Source organism: Andrena cerasifolii, chromosome 1 (genome assembly GCF_050908995.1).
Source record: "Andrena cerasifolii isolate SP2316 chromosome 1, iyAndCera1_principal, whole genome shotgun sequence".
Lineage (NCBI taxonomy): Eukaryota > Metazoa > Arthropoda > Insecta > Hymenoptera > Andrenidae > Andrena > Andrena cerasifolii.
The window spans coordinates 24,997,415-25,022,486 of record NC_135118.1 but is presented as its reverse complement, the minus strand read 5'-3'; the positions used below and the strand labels follow the sequence as shown (position 1 = coordinate 25,022,486).

At 42.5% G+C, this 25,072-nt stretch overlaps 1 protein-coding gene across 6 annotated transcripts in view; it reads right to left on the bottom strand.

Moving 5' to 3' along the window:
• Positions 1–22,863, bottom strand: part of LOC143371577 (rho guanine nucleotide exchange factor 10) — a 77,391-nt gene extending 54,528 nt beyond the window's left edge. The window contains exons 1-5 of one of the 6 annotated variants that reach the window (XM_076816879.1): positions 21,159–22,863; positions 10,604–10,764; positions 9,683–9,948; positions 7,078–7,365; positions 6,635–6,789 (exon numbers count right to left, since the gene is read on the bottom strand). In XM_076816879.1, coding sequence (XP_076672994.1) covers positions 6,635–6,789; positions 7,078–7,365; positions 9,683–9,948; positions 10,604–10,711 — 817 coding nt within the window. In that variant the 5' untranslated portion in view covers positions 10,712–10,764; positions 21,159–22,863. Of the gene's footprint in view, positions 1–6,634; positions 6,790–7,077; positions 7,366–9,682; positions 9,949–10,603; positions 10,765–18,973; positions 19,152–21,158 lie in introns of those variants that run through there. The other 5 variants (XM_076816898.1, XM_076816903.1, XM_076816907.1 and 2 more) reach the window with 5 other exon arrangements.
• Between the last annotated feature and the right edge of the window lie 2,209 nt (positions 22,864–25,072).

Genomic DNA, 25,072 nt, shown 5'->3' with positions numbered 1-25,072 from the left:
GCGCTCGATGATTTATTTATCTCTCATTCGTTATTCGAAATCTTTATTGAAATAATAATTTTCCCGTCTCTGCTTAGAATGAGTCCCTTGAAAGTTTGTTTGATAATTTGTATACTGAGCGCTGTTATATGAGGAGTAGGTAATTAGAAGAGGAGTGTATAGTATAGTGATGTGGTGTGAAACACAGAGGATAGTATTTAAAGTATTCCGAGGATGCCAAGTTCAAAGTTTTGTTTATCTCAAGTAGTATAAGGTCTGTACTTTGTCCTATCTACGATAGATATCTAGATCTATACTTACTTAAGGAGACATTCCGGTCTAGAGCCCAAAAAAATAGGTGATCTTTAGGAATTAATTAAAAGAAAACTACTATATATAATTTAATGGGACTTTTTGCATTGTATTAAGGATGCCTTAAATTATAGAAATATGTTTTTTGTTTTATAATTAATCATTGCAGACGGCACTGGGGAGTCGTTAAAGTCAAGGTTAAGGAATTTTAATTAAGGAAGATTAATTTACTTTAATTAAAGTAAAAGTTATTATCCGATTCGACTGAAACTTTTTTTATTTTGATGAATATATTTCTGGCTAGGGGGGAAACCAGAAAAAATCACAAAATAACATTTTTTTAGAAAATAACGACACTTGAAGTTTGAAATCACTTTTTCCCTATATTTTTCACCCTTTCAACGCCTTTGAAAATTATAAATTTTCAATTTTTTGCATTTTTTCTGGTTTCCCTCCTAGCCAGAAGTATATTCCTCAAAGTAAAAAAGGTTTCAGTCGAATCGGATAATAACTTTTGGAAATACAAGTCCCACCGTTTTGAGAACACTGATTCGAGAAAAACGCGTTTAAAGTTTTACGTGGGCGCCGAGTGGCCGGTTGTTACCCATGCATTTGCCGCTACTCAAATACCTACAACTTCGGGAATTTTACGAATTTCAACAAACCCTTTTAAACACGTATTCCTAAAATGTTGAACATTCGAAAAATGAAATAAAAAAAATCGACTTTTAGACCGGAACCTCCGCTTAAGATCCACATAATTATAGGAATACGAGCGCGTATATCAAGGGTCTAAAAGAGGCAAAACTTTGAACTCGACTTTTTCACAAATTATTCCATACTGCATTCTACGCCTTTAACGCATTATTATACACTGTCTGTATTAATTACTGCTGAAATTTCAAGCAAATCGGTGACCCGGTCGTCACGCGCTCCTCTTGTTAGGGTAGGTCAAACATTGGTAGACGCTGCTACTGACTCAAGATCCCCCTCTCTTTTTCCGACTAAAGATTCTCCCTTCTTTTTCTGACTTCGCCGGTTGAATTACGCGGCTCAATCGAGTAAATTAAGCGGTAAGATTGAGAATAAATGGAGTTAGTCGGGTCGACCACCGCGAGGAGCAATTGTGGCCCGAACGCTCGGGCCGGCTTTCTTGCTGCGCGATGTCTATGTGTTGCGACGATGCAAAAAAGTTGGCAAACCCGAGTGAAAAGGAACAACGAAATCGATCGATCGCAATGGGGCCCGCTCCGAGGCAGGAGAAGCACGCGGAGCATCGAGTAGATCGATTACGATACGAATATTACACGCTGTCGAAACGAATACCAATAAAGTATCGCGATAATGGCGGCCGGGGTCTCGTCTGGCGCCTTTCTCTCGATCCTTAATGCGTTTCGCCTTCTTTCCGTTGCTTTGACCGTACCTTCCTTCCCGACCGGGGCTTCGCGTTCCATTCGATACCGCTGACGAATGATAGATCGTTGCATTTAAAGGAATTTCTTTCTGTTAGCGATTTTATACAGCTTGCTGCAAGGAGATCCAACCGTGGCTAGATGCGCAGAGCATGTTTCGTTATTAAGGGGTCATTCTGGTCAGACGATTCGAAAAAATCGATTTTTTTTAAACATTTTTCGAAATTACATATCCTCAAGAATGTGCTGTTAAATTTTCATGGAAAAATTCCAATTATTTCAGCTTCTACATAGGCATTTTGTGGGGAGCGCAGAGGCTTGGCCTCTACAAATGAAAACTTTAAACGCGTTTTTCTCGAAACGTCATTTTTTTACATGGTGCAGGAAAAATCTCAAAATATATCGAACTGATTGGTTTAGAAATTGCTCTGCTTATTCTGCACACCTATGACTCCGACAGGGACTACAACCAAGTCTTTTTATTGAGTCTCACCTACTTTTAAAATCGAAAATAGCACAGAAAAAAATTGATTGTTGCATTTTGCCCGCCATTTTGCTAATTTTTAAGATAAATCACTAATTTTAGTCCGAGCGATAGCGACGGTCATACTGGTCAAGAATCTGTTTGTGTTTTTGGTTTCAGATAAGTACAACAGCTGAAATCGCCTGCACGAGCGAGGCACGAATTTTCAACCATGTCATCAAAATCGCTTTCAAAAGCATTTTAAAAGCAATAATTGTACTACTTTTATATTTTTTATTTACTGTAGAAATCTCGTTTAATCAGTAGAAAAAAGTTTTATTCCATTAATTCAATTGCTTTCTTCGCAATAAATTCCTGAAAATCGCTGAATTTATCGGCGCGCTAACCAGAGTGACCCCTTAATTGGAAATAACGTTGGAATATTAGAAGATTTAGAATTAGATACGAGGAAATTTTTCCACGAATCCTCGATAGCTATTTTATATAAGGCGCCGTCCTTAAATTGCGCGCGGGTAGTTTTGGTAATTTCTTACCCCTCCCTCTCCAAGTATGAGAACTCTTAAGATTTTATATTCCCCCTTCCTCAAAAGCCTTACGTAATTTAAGAACGTCAACCCCGGTGTGATGCAAATATGGTATCCTTAATTAACCCTGTGTCTTACAGAACTGTTAAAAGGAATTAGAAGTTTTCCGTACATTCCCTATTTTCCCTTTTCCCAGCTCCTTAATTTTCCTGACAAGTTTTCCTCAGATCATTTAGATTGCCGAAGACGAACCGAACAATTCCCACCCTCTTTCGAACTCTAAACATTTTCGTAACGAGTACCAGCCGACCAAGAATATTATAATTGCACGCAGAGAGGAAAATATTTTCATTCCTCGCGAACTTTGTGATTTAACGAATGCTCGTTGCCCGCACAGAGGGGCAGAGATTATCGATATCATTGCGTTCGAGTGCTTTCACCGCGATTACCAGGGTTCGTCGGCTCGACCTTGAAGTCCCGAGAGAACTAGCAACATCCGCTGGCCCGCCACAAAGGCTGTATTGTTTAAAAAAACCGTGTCCCCCGATGGCCGGGTCGATAGATTAGGGTAGGCCTGCGTAGCGTCGAAGAATCCCTCGACGGGATCCGGGAAACCATATGGCCCGACCCTTGGAGGCTGCTCTTTTCGGAACATCTGCCCCCGGAGAGAGAGCCTTCCACGATTCTTGGCTTACAATCTCTACTCGGCTATCGTCAGAATTCGCCACTGTAAAGAGGCCCTTGCTGCACAGCTGACGTCCCGCCAGACGTGTCAAGTGAGAAATCAGTCGCCCGTGCGACGTTAATTGCCTCCGGACTGAGTGGTCTCCGAGCAAACTCCGCTGGACGAAACTGCTCGGCCGGCGGCGGATATAGATCCTTGAATCAAGAGGCTTCTAGGAATGGGAAACTGGTTTTTTGATCTTAAGCAGCGATTTGCTGCTGCTGCTTCGCTACAATTCTTTTTACGATTCGAGCAATCAGTCCTTCGTTTAACGGCAGGCTTTTAAGGTTGATGGGCCTTATGATTTAGTTGTAATCGTAGATTCGGTTGTAATTTGCTATTTCCGCGGTTAGTTATAAAGTATGTTGTGTAGTGAATAGTGTAATTTTATAGGTTCGATGGCTCTAGAAGAGGGTTGCAGTGCTTTATGGGAAACTAGCAGAGGTGATACACCCTTCCTTTATTTTTGTTTAATGGTGAATCGGAGAATGTAGTTTATTATATGTGATGAAATTTGGTAAATATTATGGTATAGTTGAGGAGCACCTGACCCGTAGTCTACCATAGCAGAGTGTATGCACCTTTCGAGAATGGGGGCCATTCGCGCGAGCGAAATTCAATCCACTTTGGGTTGAATTTTAAGGGCCGAAGGGGAACTCGAGCGTGACCGAGAGAGAAACGCATGGTGAGGGCGAAATCCATGCAGTTGTGCATCGGTGGGAGAGAGAAAGATCGAGGGAGAATGGTGAAGAGGCCATGGAAATCGAGAGATAAAGAAATTGTGGTAATCGGGGTGAAGGGAGAGAAAGAAACCATGGAAATCGAGAGGTAAAGAATCTATAGAACGAGAGAAAGAGAGAGAGGAGGGAGGGGAGGAAAACCTATGGAATCTTAGAAAGAAAAGAAAAATCTGCGGAACTTGAGGGAGAAAATAAGGAAAACTTATCGAACTCTAGATAGAGAAGGAGGAAAACCTATGGAACTCGAGGGAGAAAATAAGGAAAATCTATGGAACTCTAGGAAGAAAAGGAGGAAAACTTATGAAATTCGAGAGAGAAAAGAAGGAAAACCTATGGAACTCTAGGAAGAAAAGGAGGAAATCCTATGGAACTTGAGGGAGAAAATAAGGAAAACGTATGGAACTCTTGGAAGAAAAGATGGAAAACTTATGGAACTCTAGGTAGAGAAGGAGGAAAACTTATGGAACTCGGGGGAGAAAAGAAGGAAAATCTATGGAACTCTTGGAAGAAAAGATGGAAAACTTATGGAACTCTAGGTAGAGAAGGAGGAAAACTTATGAAATTCGAGAGAGAAAAGAAGGAAAACCTATGGAACTCTAGGAAGAAAAGGAGGAAATCCTATGGAACTTGAGGGAGAAAATAAGGAAAACTTATGGAACTCTAGGTAAAGAAGGAGGAAAACTTATGGAATTCGAGAGAGAAAAGAAGGAAAACCTATGGAACTCTTGGAAGAAAAGAAGAGAAACTTATGGAATTCGAAGAAGAAAAGGAGGAAAACCTATGGAACTCTTGGAAGAAAAGAAGGAAAATCTATGGAACTCTAGGAAGAAAAGGAGGAAATCCTATGGAACTTGTGGGAGATACTAAGAAAAACCTATGGAACTCTAGGAAGGAAAGAAAAAAACCTATGGAACTCATGGAAGAAAAGAAGAAAAACCTCTGGAACTCGAGGGAGAAGAGAAAGCAAACTTGTAGAAATTGAGGAACAAAAGAAGGAGAACTACAGAAGAGAGAAAAAGAAACGCTATCAAGGAAGAAAAGAGGCAGGAACGATGGAAATCAAAGGAGAAGAAATAGAGTGGAAAATGGTGGAAATTAATGGAGACGAGAGGGGAAAAAGCTATAGGGATCTATCAGAAGGGATAGAGAAAGCGAAATGATAGAAATCGAGAGAGAAGCGAGGTCCTAGCTGGAGAAGGGCGTGCACGTGGTCTCGCATCTGCCTCTCCACCGAATGACCCAGCGGCTGACCCCTTCCAAGTACCAATAATTAACTCCGTTCGTGCGCCAAATGCACACGAGCGCGCGGGCTTCCAAGCGCTTGCGTCATACTCAGCGGCCAGTGTTCCCATGAAAGAAAGGCCCGCGCATACTTGTGCAGTTATGCGCGACAAAGGGCCATGAAATAGTCGCGTAACAAAAGGTGCTCTCGACGAGCTGCGAGCGCGGTGCGTGCGTTCCGCTCGCGTACCAGTTCCTTCCGATATTCCACCGAATGCACCAGCACAAATAATTGATGATGGATCGCTAGTTCCCATGAGTATTCAATTCAATACCACGACAGAGATGGTGGATGACCACTGCCACCTCTGAGTCATTCAAGTCTTTAACTGATAGCACCACCCAGAAGCTTTAATGGGGACTCGATAACCCGAGGTAAACGGACCCAAGCCGGATTAAAGGAAACCTGAGTAACACTCTCTGCTAAGGAAACCTCTAGGAAACAAAAATCTGTGCTATATTTAGCGCAGTAACTCTAGTTATAATCCGTCCCCTATTTTGGTACCGGCACTGAAATAAATAGCACCCTAAAAAATAATCTATCCACCCTAGCATTACTCTATCAAAAGTCTGAAGATACAATGGCACATCCAGCTATTTCGTATCTAAGAACTATCCCAGCCTACCGATTCAACTTCGCAGAAATTATTTTCAAACGCCTGATCAAATAAATCAGTGAGTTCTTAGATAATCCCGCAAATCTTAAACGCCTGTCCCTATACGTTACTTGGGAAATTCCGTGTCGATCACGCATGACTAAAGGTGCCAAGCGTTCGCATGCTTCTCGAAATTGCTAGCAGAAAAGGAGCGGCACCTCTGAGTCCCTCTCTCTTTTTCCGGCTTCGTAGTCGCGGCACGCGAGCCGCGCGGCAGGAATTTTTAACGAAGCCGCAGCACAATTAATTCGTGGCCATGGGTCGTTCGTGACCGCGGGCCACCTCTGGTCACAGTTTCGTCGCGGCGATTTATCGGCATCCTTGGGCAACGAGCGTGGAAACGAAACCGAACGCGGTGAATCATCGTTTGTATCGATCGTTGACGACTACCCTGCGTCTCGCCGCTAAGAGGAACTCGGATGATACACGCGTGCGTTCAGCCTTTCCATCGGCGGCCGCGAGCACTCGTAAATCTAAGCTACAACTGCTGGGCTAGTGGAGAATCTGTGACGAGTGACTCACCAATCTTGGCGTTGTTGTTGGCGAACGAGTGTAGCTTCTTCCAGCCTTTCCACCCTTTTTTCCAGATCATGGCGGCCTTAGTCTTCCGCTGACCAGCAGCTAGCTCCGGGACGCTCGTTTTGCCCATTCCTCGCCTCAGGGATCCTAGCCCGGACCTGGGGTAAGTGGAGATTTAAAGTGTTACACCTTTTTCCTTTGATGATATTAGAATGATAGGTGTGTTAAGAATCTTAGAATGGCAGAAGAGTGTGAAGTGAGTGGACGTTGGTATCAGTTATAAGTTATTACGAATTATAATGCAAAGAATATTAATATCAGGAGCTTTGGAAGTTTGTACGAGGCTTTGCAGAGTTCAAGAGACTTTTAGGAATTTTCGTCAAGAATTGGGCCACTGTTTTGACTTCACAAGTTGCCTGGAAGCTAGGGTTGAGATTGCTATTGACCTGTAGCTTGCACTGGAGCTTCCACTGAAGCCACTGTCCATGTCACAGCCCACGGGCGAGAGGAGGTCGTCGGTGGGGCTGACCGAGGACAACAGCTCCTCCGTGGACGCTCCGCGCTGGTCCTGAGGCTCGTCCTCGTCGTTGTTATCGGCCACGGTCGGCATCAGCATCGCCTCCACGCTCAGGTTCAATTCACCGAGCACACGGCGGTGCCGTGACTGCACGCGCCTCACCTCCTCCGCCACCAGGGATCTTCTCGAGCCGTGCAGCGCCCGGTGACATTGTCTGCTAATGGATTGAGGCGATTAGTATAGGTGTACAGTTGCGCCACGTTTGCGCGGGAAATTGGCAATGATTACTCATAAACCTTCAAACCCAAATCAATGGAAATTTATAATTCACTTATCAATTTCACCTCTAGATAAAAAGTAGCTGAAATATATGAACTTTAACTAAATATATGACTGTAAAATTAATGGTGTTCGACTGCTAATTTATTACAGATAGCGTTTCTCAAGAAGATCCAAGAAGAATCATCCTACTGCTTCAGGTCTGAATATTCCACTTGCCTCTATAGAAGTTTTATTGGTATTAAAGCCTCCTATAGCCAGGCAATCATAAGGAAGAAAGAAAAGCTGGCAATAAATAGCATATAAAACCTAACATAATAAATAACTTCTCAGCTCCGCCTCTTCCCTGTCCTTCAATCTCTGAAATGCATACTAGATAACTTGGGCGGTCGAGAGCGCACCCCATCCAACGGCCCTGCCCCGATCACTTTTGAAGACGCGCCGCGTAATAATTTACTCGGGAATCGAATTGAATTCGAGCGACTATTTATCTTGCCCCGACCTAACCCGGACCCAGCCGCGGACGCAGCGCGAACAATCCGCGGATCTCGTCTTCTTATTGCCCGCAGCTTGAACACCGTCTCATGGCATCCGGTGGCGGGGTACGTCGAATCGGGCCAAGTGGTTGGATGCTTGTTGTCCACTTAAGCCGCATCTACTCGCGTTAGAGTGAAGTTCACTTCGCGTCGGGCGAATGAACGTGCGTATTCATCAACCATTTAAACTGAATGAAACCGTAATTCCGCGCGCCACCGTTGGCGCTCCCTGCGTCCGCTGTAAGAAACCCCCGCGCGGTTGGACACCCGGTAGGAAGCTACAGTCGGACTTTCGTTGAAGAAGTTCCCACCCGTAAAACCTCTTCTGTGAAATTACCAAGGCGAATCTGATCCCCGAGCTCTTGCTGGGAGTTCGATCTTATTTTCATTTTCCCTCGACGCTTCCCGCGACGGAAACTCATTGAATTACTGAGGCATCCGGATGCAGGGACGAGTTACTAGTTCTTCCACGTTCGCGTGGAATTTCTTTCAATCTTTTTCCTGCTTCCTTATCAGAGTTTCTAGCTTTAGTCGAAAGTTAAATTAAACTCTGTTAATCTTAATAGCTAGTTCGCTTCTGTCTTTCTACTTCTAATAGATATCTTTCTTCTTCGTTGTCCTATTTCTAATAAATATCTTCCTTCTACGCTGCACTATTTCTAGTACATATTTTTCTTCTGCGTTGGCCTGGTTCTAATTAATCTCTTTCTTTTATGTTGTGCTATTTCTAATAAATATCTTTCTTCTACGGTGCCCTATTTCTAATAGATACCTTCCATCTACGTTGTCCTATTTCTATTAAATATCTTTCTTCAATGTTGTCATATTTCTAATAGATATTTTTCTTCTACGTTCTCCTAGTTCTAATAGATATCTTTCTTCTACTTTGTCCTATTTCTAATAGATATTTTCCTTCTACGTTGTCCTAGTTCTATTAAATATCTTTCTTCTATGTTGTCCTATTTCTAGTAGATATTTTTCTTATACTTTGTCCTGTTTCTAATAAATCTCTTTCTTCTACGTTGTCCTGTTTCTAATAGATAGCTTCCATCTACGTTGTCCTATTTCTAATAAATATCTTTCTTCTACTTTGTCCTATTTTTAATAGATAGCTTCCATCTACGTTGTCCTATTTCTAATAAATATGTTTCTTCTACTTTGTCCTATTTCTAATAGATATGTTTCTTCTACATTCTCCTAGTTCTATTAAATATCTTTCTTCTATATTGTCCTATTTCTAGTAGATATTTTTCTTCTACTTTATCCTGTTTATAATAAATCTCTTTCTTCTACGTTGTCCTGTTTCTAATAGATAGCTTCCATCTACGTTGTCCTATTTCTATTAAATATCTTTCTTCTACTTTGTCCTATATTTAATAGATAGCTTCCATCTACGTTGTCCTATTTCTAATAAATATTTTTCTTCTACTTTGTCATATTTCTAATAGATATTTTTATTCTACGTTGTCCTAGTTCTAATAGATATTTTTCTTCTACGTCATCCTATTTCTAATAGACATTTTTCTTCTACTTTGCTCTAGCTCTAATAGATATGTACTTTCTTCCCACGACCTTCTGCTTCTAATACATATTTCCTCTCTATGACCTTCTGCTTTTAATACATATTTCCTTTCCACGACCTTCTGCTTCTGCTGCATATTTCCTTCCTAAATCTTCCTACTTGGAATACACTCTTCATTTCTACATCTAGTTCCTCACTTGATCTCCGATATTTCCTCGTAGATGTTCTCCTCGGTCCCATACCGAGTCATATACGTGTGCCTCTTGAACGGTTCCGGGCGCAGCGGTTGCTGCTGCGGCTGCTGCACACGATTTAGGCCCACTTCCGCCGGATACGTGCCGTGCAGTCGACTCGGGCCAGGCTCGTAGTAGGCGTACGAATAATCCTGCAGGGGATGCTGGCGAGGAGAGCTGGTGATGGGCGACGCCACCGACGCCGGGTCCACCAGTCCTGTGCAAGGCATCTGTGCGAAGAAAATGGATAACCGTGCATCAATACCGAAGACAGCCCTGCTTATATCTGACAGGCTCAGTAAAAGAACTGGAAGTGACAAGAAAAATCGAAAACAGCGAAAGAGGAGAAATCAAGGATCTTTGGTTATTAACAAACAAATGACGAAGGTGCATAACTCTCTTCTACTAATCAATTGAAAAATCCTTGCAGAGAGCACTGTAAGTGCCAAAATTCAAATTCTATACTACAGTATTACCCAGAGTTGGGCATCAGTCGAATAAATTTTTATTCGAATGATCTCGAATATAAATTTCGAATAACGCCCAACTCTGGTATTACCATTGACAGATAGAACATTTTCCAATCATTTTTTTTTTCAACTTTGGCACTTACAGTGCTTTCCACTTAATTTGAAATTAATATAGTAGCACATGCAGGATTTGGTGCGGAGGGTTAATAAACAAGCACACTTTTAATTATCTTCGCGAAGAAGCGGGAGTCTCTGCTGTGTTATACACGCCATTGCCAAGGGGTTCAATTTAGTGTTTTAAAATATCCTGGTTGAAAACAATAGGCGGGTATAACGCTGAAGGCTGTTTAGAGGTTCAGGCAGAACGCTTGACACAAGCCATGCATAATTTAGCCTCGCACACGGGGAATTATACCTGACTGTGAGGAGGTGGATAAGGCGGAGGTGGTGGAAACTCCAGGTTGACTCTTCGCGGTGTCGGAACACCCGACGCCATTCCTGGTCCCCCTAACGACGAAGCCATGATGCATCGTTCGGCTAGTTAATGCGCTTTTTTCTCATCGTTCTTCCAACTTTCTGCAACAACACCACCGGCACTCTTACTTGCTGCAAGTGGAGTTTCTAACAACGGTACACCTCGCGTGCTTGTACCGTAAACCGAGGGAGCATTCGCAGCACGGGGTAACATTGCCAGTTACTTAACACGTATTAAAGTAGGAGAAGGACCAAAATTTTATGCATTGTCACACTTGCAGTACAATCCACAAATTTTATTTCTATTCATTTTATTTTATTACTATTGATGCGATGGTATAATAGGATCCCTCAAGCAAATTTAACGATGTTAATTGAGGCATTGAGAGCACAAACGGACTAACTTAGCAGTAACTAAGCAATAAGCTCTACTAATCATATAAAATAGGAAAAATTAATTTTTTTCCCGACGTGAGTTAGTCTGTTTTTGCTCTCGATGCCTCAATTAAAAAAAAATAAGATAAAATAGAAATATATAAAGGAGAGTGCATTGGGCATAAAAAGAAACAAATTTAAGTGTCAATGTAAGTTCAGTTTGGTAAAACTTTAGCTGTTAATGCTACTTGTATAATGTGATTGACAGCTAATTAACGTGTATTAAAGAAGGAAAAAATATGAAAATTTGATGCATTTTCCACTTGTAGTACAATCACAAAAGATTGCAATGTATGATAGGATACTTAAAGCAAATGTAAAAACGGTATTTTTTGTATTATACAGTTTTATATTAAATGTTCCAAAAGCGCGCCAATGTTCCCCCAGGTTTATTTCTAAAATGCAATAAGTAGGTTCGCCCAAAAGCTTCAAATAATAGAATAAGTATATCAAGCAGTAGGGAAGTCTCCAATGTAAAGTGTGCCAAAAGAACAGAGCCTCACGACGCAAATTCTGCGAGAATAGCGACTAGATTCAAGTTTTAGCAGATCTAGTAGCAAAGCATTATTATTTGACGACTGTTGACTAAAGATTTTCCATGAACTTCTGTCTCTCCCAGCCCCCTGTGTTAACTACTATGAAGCAGAGCCCGATCTAGCTCTTCCTCCGCTCTGGACAAAAATGATTTTTGCCACCCCTTATATTTAATTATAAACAATTATTTCAAAATAAAATTTTTGACAGCGAGTGAAATTTTTGTAGGTATTTGTTGAATAACAAAAGCCTTTTGTTTTATAAAAAAAAATTAATATTCATAAATAGTCGATGAACCAATTTTGCCGCTCCGGGCAAAGTTGCCCTGCTTGCGCCCCCACAGATCGGGCCCTGCTATGAACCTCACTACTCGTGAACTCACCTACGAGTTTTCTAAGGAACGTAGAAGCCTCAAGTACAGAAGAACCTACCGAGAACTCTACTTGAAACTTAATTCCCATCAATTTCACGTACATGAGATTAACCACAAATGATACCGATTCCACCCATCTTGTCCAAGACCCACGTCGAAAATAGCACTTGCGTGTGCCTCTGACCTTGAAGGAAACCCTCAACATTTCTCGACATACCACAATTACAGAAGAAAAACTCTGGATCGAGGACAAAGTCAATCCCTTCAAAGAACTTCACCGACGCGTGTTACCAGGCGTCGTTCCCCGATCTTTGCGCACGATCTACCCGTTTCCAGCTGGAAGGGTGTCATTAAGCTCTTGGCGAGCGATGCTCCCGAGTATTTATCACGACAATTGGACACTTAACATAAATAGAAGAAACACGGCGAGAGTTTTGATTCTCTGCGAGGTCCCTTTTCCACCCTTAACATTTTAATCCCAGTATTGCATCGGTGCAACACTAATTTCAAAAGTGCGCAGAATTCTATCGCCTGCTGATGCTAAACTAGATTTCAACCTTTTCGGTTTTGGAAATCAAACATTCTCTTCCAAAATTTATTCTGGATTATTTATAAAAAAAAATGATATTTTCCCTTTCAAATGAACAAGATACAACATATATATATATCAGTCTCTCAATTTTAAAATAAGGGTTCAAGGGTCTGTGCACAGGTATCAGTTCCGTGTCAGTACCGTTCTGGCGTGCCAGTGGTAAGAAGAAGAGGGGCGTAGAGGGTCTCTTCTTTTTACCACTGGCACGCCGGAACGGTACTGACACGGAAGTGATGTGTATGCGCAAAGCTTAAGGGTAGTGTTCCTTCTCGAGAATGCTTTCTCGAGAAATTTAAGTCTAGGAAAAATATTATAAATCTCATTTATTTTCAGAATTGAATTTTCAATTAGATCAAATCGCGAACGTATAACCACATCTACAATTTACAATACACCTTATTAATAACATTAGAACCTATATGAATTCCAATAGAAAATCACAGTACAGAAGATTCGATATTATCAACTGCTGAAGGTGCTCTTAAATTCTTATTTAAAAATTTAGAAAAATTGTATGCTGAATTAAGTATCTAATGAATTTCTTGTGACTATTAAAGAAGAAATATAGAAAAGAGGAGATAAGACTATTGTATCCCGTATAAAATTTCTGCATGATCCAGAATTTCTTCCATAATGGTCAAAAGACGCATTTTTTTTATTTAACAGCCGAGATAGCTATATATAAAACGTCAAAATATAAAAGTAACAGATTTTGCCATAAAAAAAAGAACACACTGTTGCAAAGAACCATGTTGTTCTAGGCATACATCTGCCCATAAAAAAATGCGTGATCCAAAATTACCCTTTCTGCATAAGGCGATAACCATTCACATATATTTTAAGAATATATTTAGTTTTCTAATTCAGACGGTCCTGTCACGAGTTCTGATGGCGCCCTTCAGGAGCTCTAATTTCTACAGTCGTACAATGAATGCTGTATATCTAATGCAAAAATTGATAAAATTCAAACAATAATTTTTTTGTTTGTTCTTCAAATATATAGTAATAAAGTCCAAAAACCTTTTTTACTGTATGTTGATTGTGGTTTAATAGTTTCTTTTTTTAACCCTTAACTCAGGGGTGCACAGGGAGCCGTTTTTAGCGCCTAGCTGCGAGCAACCCGCCTGTCCCTTGCTAAGGTTAGAATCGATGCGGAGAACTGCAGTAGTGTACTTGTGTACTCGTAGGGTCGTAGCGATGCATAGGTTACAGCCGGAAATTCGTATTTGTCGAAACGCAATTCATAAAAAAAACAAAGGCGAAATGATAATCAATAAAAATGGCATTTAACGAAGCCCAACCGGTTGCCCTTTAATAGACATTTCGGGCTGGTATTTTACGGAATATAAAAATTCTTATAACTGCAAAACTAAGCATTGCCGGACATATACGTATACTAACTTTTCTTATTGTCTTGATGAGTAGAACCTAAGTGCAATGGTGGGCATCACACACGTGTACATATGTGTATATTGATTCATACATAACTTTCTAACTTTTATAAATGATATACAGTTCTGTCTCTCTATATACGCGAGCGTCGGGGCCGGGCGCACGCAATTTAAGAGACGAGTAGCCTATTCGGCTTGCTTTAATTCCTCCTCGAGGGCTCAAGTGATATGGGGCGACGCGCAGTTGTTTTTTCGTTCGGCATTCGGCTTCTTCGGGTTTTCCTTTGATATGTGATACCCAAATTCTGTCGCTCAGTCGAAGAAAATTAATTGATTCTCGGTACTTCGACTGTGCGGCGACTACAGAAGAAGTAGCGGGGGTAGCTTCACGCGTATAGAGAATCTGAAAACGCGTGCAGTTTGAGAGACAACACTGTATATCGTTAATTAAAATTTGCTTTTCTTTGTGTCAGAGTTATTTATTTACACAGTATTAACTTTCTAAATATTTTATGTGTCGGTGAAAAGTTAAGTATTAAGGCTTAACTGGTAAACTCTTTTTAGCAAACGTGACTGGTATACTGGGGTCGTAGCAGACCCCAAATAAAAATGCCACAAAAATTCGTAAAGTCGACACTAGATCAACATCTATGAATATTTTGTTCTTAGGTAATGTATAAAATAATAGAAACGTAGAATGTTAAATCATTTTTATAAAATTAATTAGAAATTCCCTTTACAAACTTAGACAGTAGAGACCACGGTATGGTACGTGTAGTAAAAAGACACGTGTACACGGGTACACGTGTATTACATATATCCGTACCTCGATCCGTGTAGCTTTTAGTGCACGGGTACCCGTGCACTATTTCACGTGTATTTAAATACACGTGTATCAACGTATTTGTGTATTTTGATCAGAATTGGGCATTAACTACGGGAGAATGGGCAATGGCGGTCACTTAAGCAATAAGTGTAATAAAACCGAGTGATGTTTTTCAATTTTAAGGATTATCGTTGCGTCTAAAAAGAAGCTCGCTTATTACCAGTAATGCCTTAATTTTTTGTAACAAAATAGGTAATCGATTAAATAAATCTTGTTAATTTTATAATTGTGCTATTAGTTACAATCTGAAAATTTGTAAAACCATACTTTCCGCATATTATTCTAGTAAATATATTTAAATACATTAATTCTTTTATGAATTTCGCAATCCCCCAGAGTTCTGGGATATCTATAGATATTAAAAATCAGACGAATCAGAATACGGATACGTTAATATACGTATATTTATAAATACACGAGTATCTAAATTCACGTGTATTTAAATACACGTGAAATAGTGCACGGGTACCCGTGTACTAAAAGATACACGGATTCAGGGACAGATACGTTTAATACACGTGTACACGTGTATTTAAATACACGTGAAATAGGGATCTCTATTAGACAGCCAAAAATTTTCCAGCGAACTTTGCGTGCCTAGGGTCGCGAGCGCCCCCGGGATACCAGTTAAGGGTTAATTCATGAAAATCGCGTGCCTTTCAAGCGTTTTTGACCGGAGGGTACCCTTAGGGTATGACAAAGGGTTGACAAACTTCAACCCGCTTTGTGGAGGCACCGTGCTCCACCAAGGTGGATGTTTACCGCGGGCCCTAAGAGGGTAGGGGCGAAATTGTAGGAGGAAGCGGGGCTCGGCGTAAACCGGCTGATAAGATCGCGCGGCGGCGAGCGTATCTGCCGCGGAAAAAAGAATGCGGGTGCGGGTCGCGACGAGCGCGCGGCGATTGAGATTCGAAACGTGCCGTGTAATCCGCTAACGCCGAGTACACGCTCAACGACGTGTAATAATCTCACCGAGCGGGTGCGAGATCCGGCTAACGAGATAAACGTGCTGTTATTCGCGATGGCCGTCGATGCGTGCGCGTTCCCTCGCGTGTCGCCGCGATAACGATAGAAATTAACCTGCTTATCGCTGGAAGCTACGCGCCCTTCGTTAAACCGCATTGTTCTCCGAAAATTGCTCGCGGAAGTGCGGGGGACCGCGAAGCTCACGGTCAGCCTGCTGCGCTAAGGAGATGCTGGAAGATCACGAGGGATGTGACGAACCAGTGGAAACTTGGGGGGATGAGAAACTGTGGATCGATTGACAGAAATTCGAAGGCAATGAAATATCTTGTGGAAATCTTAGAAGCTAAAGCAAAAGTCGACGGAACTTGGCACCTGCTGTGCGGCGGAGTTGGGCATTAACTAAATAAAGAATTATTTAAATAACAGATTAAATATAAGTTACTTTGACTTCAGATTATTTCACGAATATAGTTAATTTTTGCATTCGACAATTATTCTTTAACTTTTATTCGTTATTAGACAGTTTTAAGTCAATAAAATTTTTGCCCATCTCTGCCGTGCGGAAGTCCTTTAGCTGTATTTAGTAGCCATTGGCGCTGACGCGCCGTGGGCGTTCACCGCACGGGGTAGATGTACCAACCGAGCGCATTTATGTCTTCATAGCACCCAAGAGTGTCGAAGTTTGGATCAAACTTAGGTGTTAGCAAAAGCTACCCGAATCTCTATGATATTCTCAAAATCTACCAAAATCTTCACTGGAAGATATAGGATATTTGCTATTTATCTTACGTTTTACCGAATTCTGGGCTAGCCTTATTTCCCTACAATCCTTCCCCCTGCAACCGTGTTAACGTTCCAGACAGCCATTCACCGACAGAGAAAAAGCGAGCCGCGTCCGATCTAAAAGAACCGAGGTCGTCGATGACGATATTGACCCCGCGGCTGGTAAAAACCATCGAGAACCGTAACGAGGCTGCGTCTGCGGGAACGAACTTGAAATTCACTCTGTGTAGGAGGCGCAAGAGAATGCAGACGCCACGGTCAGAGGGACAAGCCTCGGCTGGCCACGCATGATAAACGACCGGTGTCTATCTTCACCTGCCCACGTAACGTAAATGCAGTCAATTACTGGCTAAAGTGATTCGAACCGAGCCGTAATTTCTTTTTCGATCGAAATTACCGACACCGAGCGGGGATCGCGCGTGCGACGAGGGTAACGCTGCGCCGGTGGCGCGCGGCGAACTAGATCAACGTCTGCGGCGCTGGATTAACCAATAAGTAGTATCAGCGCGTGCTTGGGGCATCCAGAGAAAGGGGGGAAATTTTCTGAATTTTAAAATCTAGCTTCTGTTAGAAACGCTGTTTCGTCAAATTATCGGAAATGTCTAAGAAATCGTACATTGAGTTGTGGCGATCACCCTGTACAAGGGGTGCTTGAAACCGTTATTATAAAGATTTCGGTTCTTGAAAGAGTTATGCAGAACCTTTATATAACAGTTTGAAACAGTTATTTTCGAAACCTATTCAAGCCCTGGTTTGCGCCTTGTTGGACCGAAAAATAGGTAATTCTTTGTGAATTTTTTCTACACAAACGGTTCGACAAATTAATTTGAGGTTCGGCAGGCTGTTTTATTGCATCTTGAACTATTGATCTGAATTTTTGTGTGACAGTGAAAGGAAAAACATGGCAGATACAAAAAAGCGTTGAAAAATAATCGGGTGGTCCTGGCGTTGGCGAAAAGCACTGTAAGGTTTATCCGAAACACAGAAAAGGAAATAGATTCTTAATCTATATGAATGTGGCTATCCGCCATTTTCAATTTTACAATTTGATCTACAGTATTAGATTTGTGGTACAAATAAAAAATTTGATCTATATAATAATTACCTGATATTCGTAATCAGCGTCCTCGAAAATCTAGACGCACTATCTTTCTTCCGAAGAAGTCCATTTTCTGAAATTTTGCTTCAACGTATTGGATTCACCACCTTCAATTTCGAAAATCTGACTTCAAATTCGGAACAGGCGGCCAAAAAGCCCACAGATACTGATCTTCGAAAAGTGCTGTATAATTCGCTAAATATAAAAAAATCAGCAACGAAATTCAAAATTTCGGCCGGACAGATCGATAGAGAATTTAGTTGCGAAGAATTTAAAAAAAAAATCGTCAAGTTTTCTGAAAAAATACGACCTGTAGGGTGATTTGGACAAAAAATGTCATTATTTACCACTGTGCGGCGGTGTTTGGGTCTTTTTTACCCAAGCGTAACGTTGATGGGGTTAGTCACAAATACGTAATAATAGGGAGGACTTCAGAAATCGATAATAGGAAAGATGTTTAGAATGAATATAGTAGGTCAGTTATTTAACACGGGTCAAAACGATATGATTTGTTATTTTATCCATGGGAGAGTTACCAAGAAAATAGAATTTTTTTCCAGTCGCGTGACGTGCCAATTTGTAGCAGTCTGTTCGTAAATTAATGGAACGAGGATTTTATATTTTATGCATAAGTGACGGTCTAAGAGACAGTTGTAATCAAGAGAGCAATATAACCTTTCACCCATCTTCTACTCTTCCCGCCCTTCTTCCACTGTATTTATGTATAGCGATTACAATTTAAAACCGATAAAGGCAATGCAAGCGTCCATAAGAGAGTCAAGTAAGTAACAGGGAGAAAAAAAGAGTGAATTCAGAGGGGCGATAGATCCTGCGGAAACCTTGGTTCTGAGAAAGTCAGTACTTAGGTCCGAAAGGGCGAGCAACGAATCCTAAATAAACTATTCACACTCGTCGCTCAACTGAACCCTAACCGATTTCTCTACTACACAAATGAAGAGACTAGAAATTTGAAAGTGCCACGTCATTATTCACCACTTTTTATACAAACAAGAATATCCTAAATTTAATCACTTTGTGGCTAACTTCAGGCATCGAATCAATTATCAGAAACGGATAAAATTAACAGCGATAATTACCGCAGCAATGTTTCGCCTATACATTGTGTCAGAGCACCTTTCAATTATTAAATGCTGCACTGGATGCTCAAGTAAAAGCAACACCCTTTGATTTTTTTTTTATTAATTTTCACAACGCAGATGGTCGCGGTAAGATTGTAAAGAAATATTGTTACCTAAAACGTTCCGCTTCGTAAAAATTACGAGCATAAGCAAGCACGTAATTCCAGAGAGGAATTCGCCGCATCCGCCTCACGATATTCAACTTGACGAACAATTTGCCTTAATTACGTAGGCCACATCCTCGTCTCGCGACTTTCGAGGGCTCGAAACGGCCAACCGTCCCCAAAGTCCCGGAGAGATTGCGACGCTGTCGGGAAATCGTTACGCCGATCATCCACAACGATCGAATCTTAAACACGTAAATATTTAGCGGCAACCTCCACGCATTTCGTGTTCACCGAACCCCGCTGTCGAACTTCGAATATACACCAACAATTTCATTCAACATCCTGCGTACTTAGTCGCCATTGGCCCGCGCGCGGTGTTTACTCGAGCAGCGAGAAGGAAAGCCAAATAATACAGCTATTTAAACGAGGCCTGCACGTGGACAGATTTATCGTTGCTGACGTCACCGGGGAGCAGGCCTTTGTATATAATAATCCACTAAATACCCGAGTACTTCAATACAGAGCGTCAGGATTGTCAGAAATTTGACAATTACAGGATGTTTATTCTCGAAAGCGCTGAAAGAGACCATCTGACTGCGTAGCCACTTAGATATCATTCAAATCTCGAATTTAAATAGCAGAGAACCGTGTTCGATACACTTCTTTCCAGTGGGAAAATCTCCTTCTTTAATCACAATCTCGAGATCGCCGAGATTGGTTACCTTTTCACAAACTACATACAGTGACTCGCATTAATATTCGGACACTTTTTAAAATCGCATAACTTTTTCAGAATTGCTCCAAACCACTTGAGTTTTTTTAGAAGCTAGAAGGATTAGTTTGCTAACTGACGCGTTTCGTCGTTTTGAAGAAAAATGTATTTGGTTGGAATAACGAAAAGAATAGTAAAGGTCGATTTTTAAACTTCTTTTTGCGAGCTTGTAATGCAAATTTAAAAACACCCGTTTGTAGATCGCAGTGAGTTGTATACGTGCCTAAAATTTCATCAAAATCGGTCAACGTGGCTCCGAGCTACAAACGTTTAAAGATCGCAGAATAAGGTCGAGAATCGCTGGTTTCGGGAATTTTCGCGATTTTAAAAAGTGTCCGAATATTAATGCGAGTCGCTGTATGAAGTATGTCTGTATTGACTTTGCCTTTCTTCTGATCGACACACCATGCAGCGAGGTCAATATTCTGGGACAACAGAAGCGATACCGTCGCCACGGTTAAAAACACGAGGTTCCTTGAACTGAAATATTATTTCCGGTATGTCCTGTCTCGACCACGAATATACGCATACCTCGGACGGCCGTCGGTATTTCTGGAAGCGATCCAACGGTCCGCCAAAGCGATAGGAAGAAGGGCTCGATGATGTCGATTCCCTCTGGACGCGACAACCGAAAATACACTTTGCAACCGCGTAACGACTGCCACGAGGCGCGCGAGAGAACACGCTTCTAATCCCTCTGCAGTGGGTAAAAGTGGCCCCCTTACGTCGGCTTCTCGGTGGGTCTATTTCGTTTCATCCCGATTTAAGCTGAAAAGGGGGCCCGAGCCAAAGCGTGTCCAATTTGGTTTAGGGACTGACTTTTCGGGACACGTGTCCCGGTGCCCGATTATTCGCCCCCATTCGGTCAATTATATCTCTACACCGTCACGGAATAAAAAAGAAAGAAGAAGAACGAAGGGCGCTAGACGGCACAGGTTGCGTTGTCTCCCGACGTCGTTCGTATCGATTTCTCTATAAGACGGATAACTACGTGGCTGGTAACTTTTCTCACGATCTATCTCGCACGAAGCAATGGTATTTCGAAATGGGAACGCGATACCTATTGACTCGACGATTATGAATCGAAGTCGGCACTCGACGGTACTAACGTTGCCCGGCGCGCTGTTTGTTGGGAAATTCGACTGGAACGAAATACGCTGGCCTGGCTGGCCCGTTCGATGCGATTAACCAGGAACCAGGAACGTTAAGGAGCTGGCTCATCCCAGCTGTGCGTTAAGTTAAGAGACTGTTCGGCCGGTGCGTTGAACCGTTCGTCGAAAGAAATACAACTGAAACGGTGGGCTCGTCTCGGTGGTCGAAACGATATCGAGGGCCACTGGTCGAAAGGCTCGCGCAAAAAGCACGGCCGATCGGACGAAAATAAAGGAGCGCGGGTAATAACACATCGCGTACACTTACCTCGGAGAGCGGTGTACTTAAAGGCACGATCCTATCCTCTTCTCGTCTCGGTCTCTCTCCCCGGTCTCTCTAGCTATCTCTCCGTCTCTTTAGCTGGTCGCCCGTTGTGGATCCATTCGAAATGGGAGAAAAGGTCGAGGCTCCGACCGTTTTCGCCGCGTAAACACTCGCGTCGCGGTGATCGCGGGGCCCACACGCAGTCAGAAAACACGGGAATCATTCGTTCGCGCCTCGTGCTTACATAGTTTTGCGTTCGCTCATTGTTGAATGTGGCCAAGCACGCCCCCTTTGAGAGACCGGTCGGCCGAGGAACGGAGAGAGCGAAGGCGGAGAAGGAGAGGGACAGGGGACGTGGACAGAGAAAGGGGCAGAGAGGAGAAAAAAGCGGATCCCGCGGAGAGAGCGAGAAGGGTATCGCCGGCCGAGGAAAGGGACAGGACGATCGAAGGGAATGCAAGGCGAAAGGAGCGAGAGAGTAACCGTGGCGACGACGCTGGGGCGAGGGAAGCGCGTCGCCCGCACGGATTTCTTAACCGCAGAGGACACACTTCGCGATACGTTCGATTCACTTATCCGCGCGGATCGATAATCACTGGCCAGACAGGCTTCCCGATCCACGGGCGGGAAGGGGGGGAGGACACCGACCACCGGTGACAACTACTCGGAGACGATTGCGAGCCGATCCAGCCCCCGTCACGCGACTCGTCCTCAAGGGGACGAAGATCGACGAACGATACCGATTTCACACGAAAATTGGACGCCCCCCGGTCGGTAAACACAGTCGGACAAATTGGTGCAAACACTCGCCGTCGGGGAACCGCGCGTTTCCTTGGCTACCGGTGATCCACTATCGATCCGCGATTCTCACGCGCGCTTCGAAACAATTGAAACATCCCCACGTCCGAGCGGTCGCCGTTGCACGCGATATACCGTATCGACGTGTTCCACGTTGGAAGGAGCCCGCTGCACGAGGCACATACACTTCCAAACCGCGACAGCACACTGACGCGTACGCGCGGGTCCTTTCCTCGAATCCCTTTTACCAAAGTCCCACGGCACAAAGCGTTGCTCCTTGGTCGCGGCCCGGCCTCTACTGAGGAGCAAGTACGCCAGGGGGCAGTCACGAGCAAGCCGCTGTTGAAGCCGGGAGCCTGAAAGACCGTCTTCAGAGATCCCTCGGTGCTCGTGCACGGTTTTAGTGGATGTACGGGGACGAGACGGACGAGCAAGCGAGTACGGTCCGCCCGCTCGCCTCGCGCTACTCGGACCCGAGACGACGACGTTCCATTGTTTCGTTGCTCCTGGCTCGGGAGCGTGGCACACAGACACAGACGCGCTGGCGCACGTGCACGCCCGACCAACACTTACCGGGCCCCGCGTGTACGTACGAGCAGGTTAGGGACACGCTCGCACACGCCGACCCCCGACCGCACACTCCACGCTATAAACCGACCGACCGACCAGTCACGCACGATCTCTCGCTCGTGTATGAATGTCGTGGTCCGGTTACCACCGGACCCGAACCCATCGCGAACACACAGGCCAACTTTATGGCCATGCACACTCACACCGCGCTGGCTGGCTTGCCCGCGGACGAGGAACCTATCAAGGGCTCCCAAGTACCGGTGAAAATTTATTCTATACGCCCATTTCGCCGCTCCGTCTTTTCCGCACCGACCTTGCAGTCATTTCGGGCAATTTCACCGACGCCTCGGACGGTATTTACTATTTAGCGGTTCAACGCCGGCTGTGACCCCCAGAAGCAAGGTAGAAAGCAGTGTAGGGGAAGGGGAGAGAGAGAGATAGGGCGAGGTAGAACGGTGCTGTCTGGGAGAGTGAGAAAGAGCAACGTGCTATGGCAACCCGAAGCGCGTGGGGTGGGGGAAAGGAGCTGTAAGTTAGGTGGTGGGCTGTGGTGGGGGAAGACGATGTTGAGCAACCGAACTTGACCCTCGGCGGATCTGCATTTTCGTCGGATTGCTTAGTTGGCTGACGGAGAATTTTCAATCTGAACGTGCCAGTCGACGATTTTGCTTTGTCGTGGAAAATTTCACTGCGTTAATATAGTGTTTGTACGAATAATAGTACGTTGACTTGTAGATTTCACATGGTAGAGATCTTTTTCTTATGCAAACCAGAATGCGTTGATAGTCTCGAGGCATTAATTTGGACGAAATGTCGGTGGCGCCACTTCGAACGGTTTTATGTACAGATAATAAACGTTAATGTTTTGGAAAATCGAGCGAAGTGGATCGTGACCTCAAGTTCGTTCGCAGTATTTACGTTTTACTTCAAGATGATATTTATATGTATACTTTGCGGGGAGATGAAGAAGGAGCGCGGAAGATAAGGTCGATCGTAGGGGCAGAGGGTAAAAGGGCAAATGCATGATGATACTGGATGAGTTAAGAAGCATGTGGTTGGGAGGGGAGGAGGGAGAGGGCAGATGAGATGGATAAGAAATGGCTGGAGAAGAGGGGAGCACGAAAAAGGAACAATGTTATAGCAACAATAATATAAAATTCCAGAATTCGTAATGATTTATGATTACTCATGAATTGTAAATAAAGATGCTTTAATGATATTACCAAAATGATACTCCTTCAATTTCAAAATTCTTTTTCGCATTAATGTGTTGAACTAGGTGGTATGAAACATGATTAGAGAAGACACAAAGTGGCGCGAAGTCGATAAAGGAAAAAACTATGTTAGCAAAGGATAGAAAGTTCCCCTAGAGGATTGGTGCCCCTTACTCCAGCGCGTCATATGGGTTGCCTACGCGTAGGCTACCACGTGAGTCGCGCTACGCTCCAGTTCGATCGCTGCGTAGAAGCTATAAATGTTTAACAGTCTTACTAAATAGAGCTGCTTCTTCACGACTAACATTTCAGTACCTATTTGCACTCATTGTCCTCCACGTTTCGAAGACAAACGTTTCCAAAAATGCATTTCTTCGAAGCATGACTTGGTGACCATTCTTTCACTCGTATTAATTTAAATAAAAAATACTTTGCTATTTCTTGAACCTCCGCCAGTAAAGTGTCTGCCTTAGAACAGTAGAGCAACGCCAGAACCATTGAGAAAGAAATAGAAAATATATAAAAAAAAATTATGTTAAACGATTTTATTAAAAATGTAGTCAAAATTAAATTAAAATTCACTAAAAACTAAAAAATAATTATTTTCTTGTACTTCAATTTTGATGGTGTTAATATCACTTTAAATAAAATCGTGGGAAACCATGTGCAACCAGAAGATGAAGAATCGGTTGGCAAGTAGAACACCATCAACTACAGTTTAGCACTTTTATGTCACATTACAATTTGTATCCCGCAATTAAAATATTTTGTTTCATTAATGCGAATGAAAACTTTCTAACAACAAATTCATTTCGATGTTTGCTTCTGTATTAAGGTAATTCATATCCTGTTATGAAATATCGTACCCCACGATTCTATTTAAAATGATATTAACACCATCAAAATTGAAGTACAAGAAAATAATTATTTTTTAGTTTTTAGTGCATTTTAGTTTAGTTTTTACTACATTTTTAATAAAATCATTTAACATAGAAATTTTTTATATATTTTTTATTTTCTAGTTGTTTGTGGATTTACATTTCACAGCTCAGACTTCTTTACAAATATATTTTATTGCTGTATACAGTTTAACAGTTTGCTTAAAGTGTTACAGTTAGTGTTCCTTCTCGAGAATGCTTTCTCGAGAATTTCTAGACTTAAGTTTCTCGAGAAATAAGAAATTAGCATAAATCTATCTAAAATCGATAGACTTTCGGATATGTGTGCATAACTTCCGAAAGACAATAGTTTTTCAACTGAAACTTTTTTTTTAAGTAGTTCATAATACTACGTAAAGACAGTAAAAAAACGGGAAATCTTCATCGAGCCGTTGAC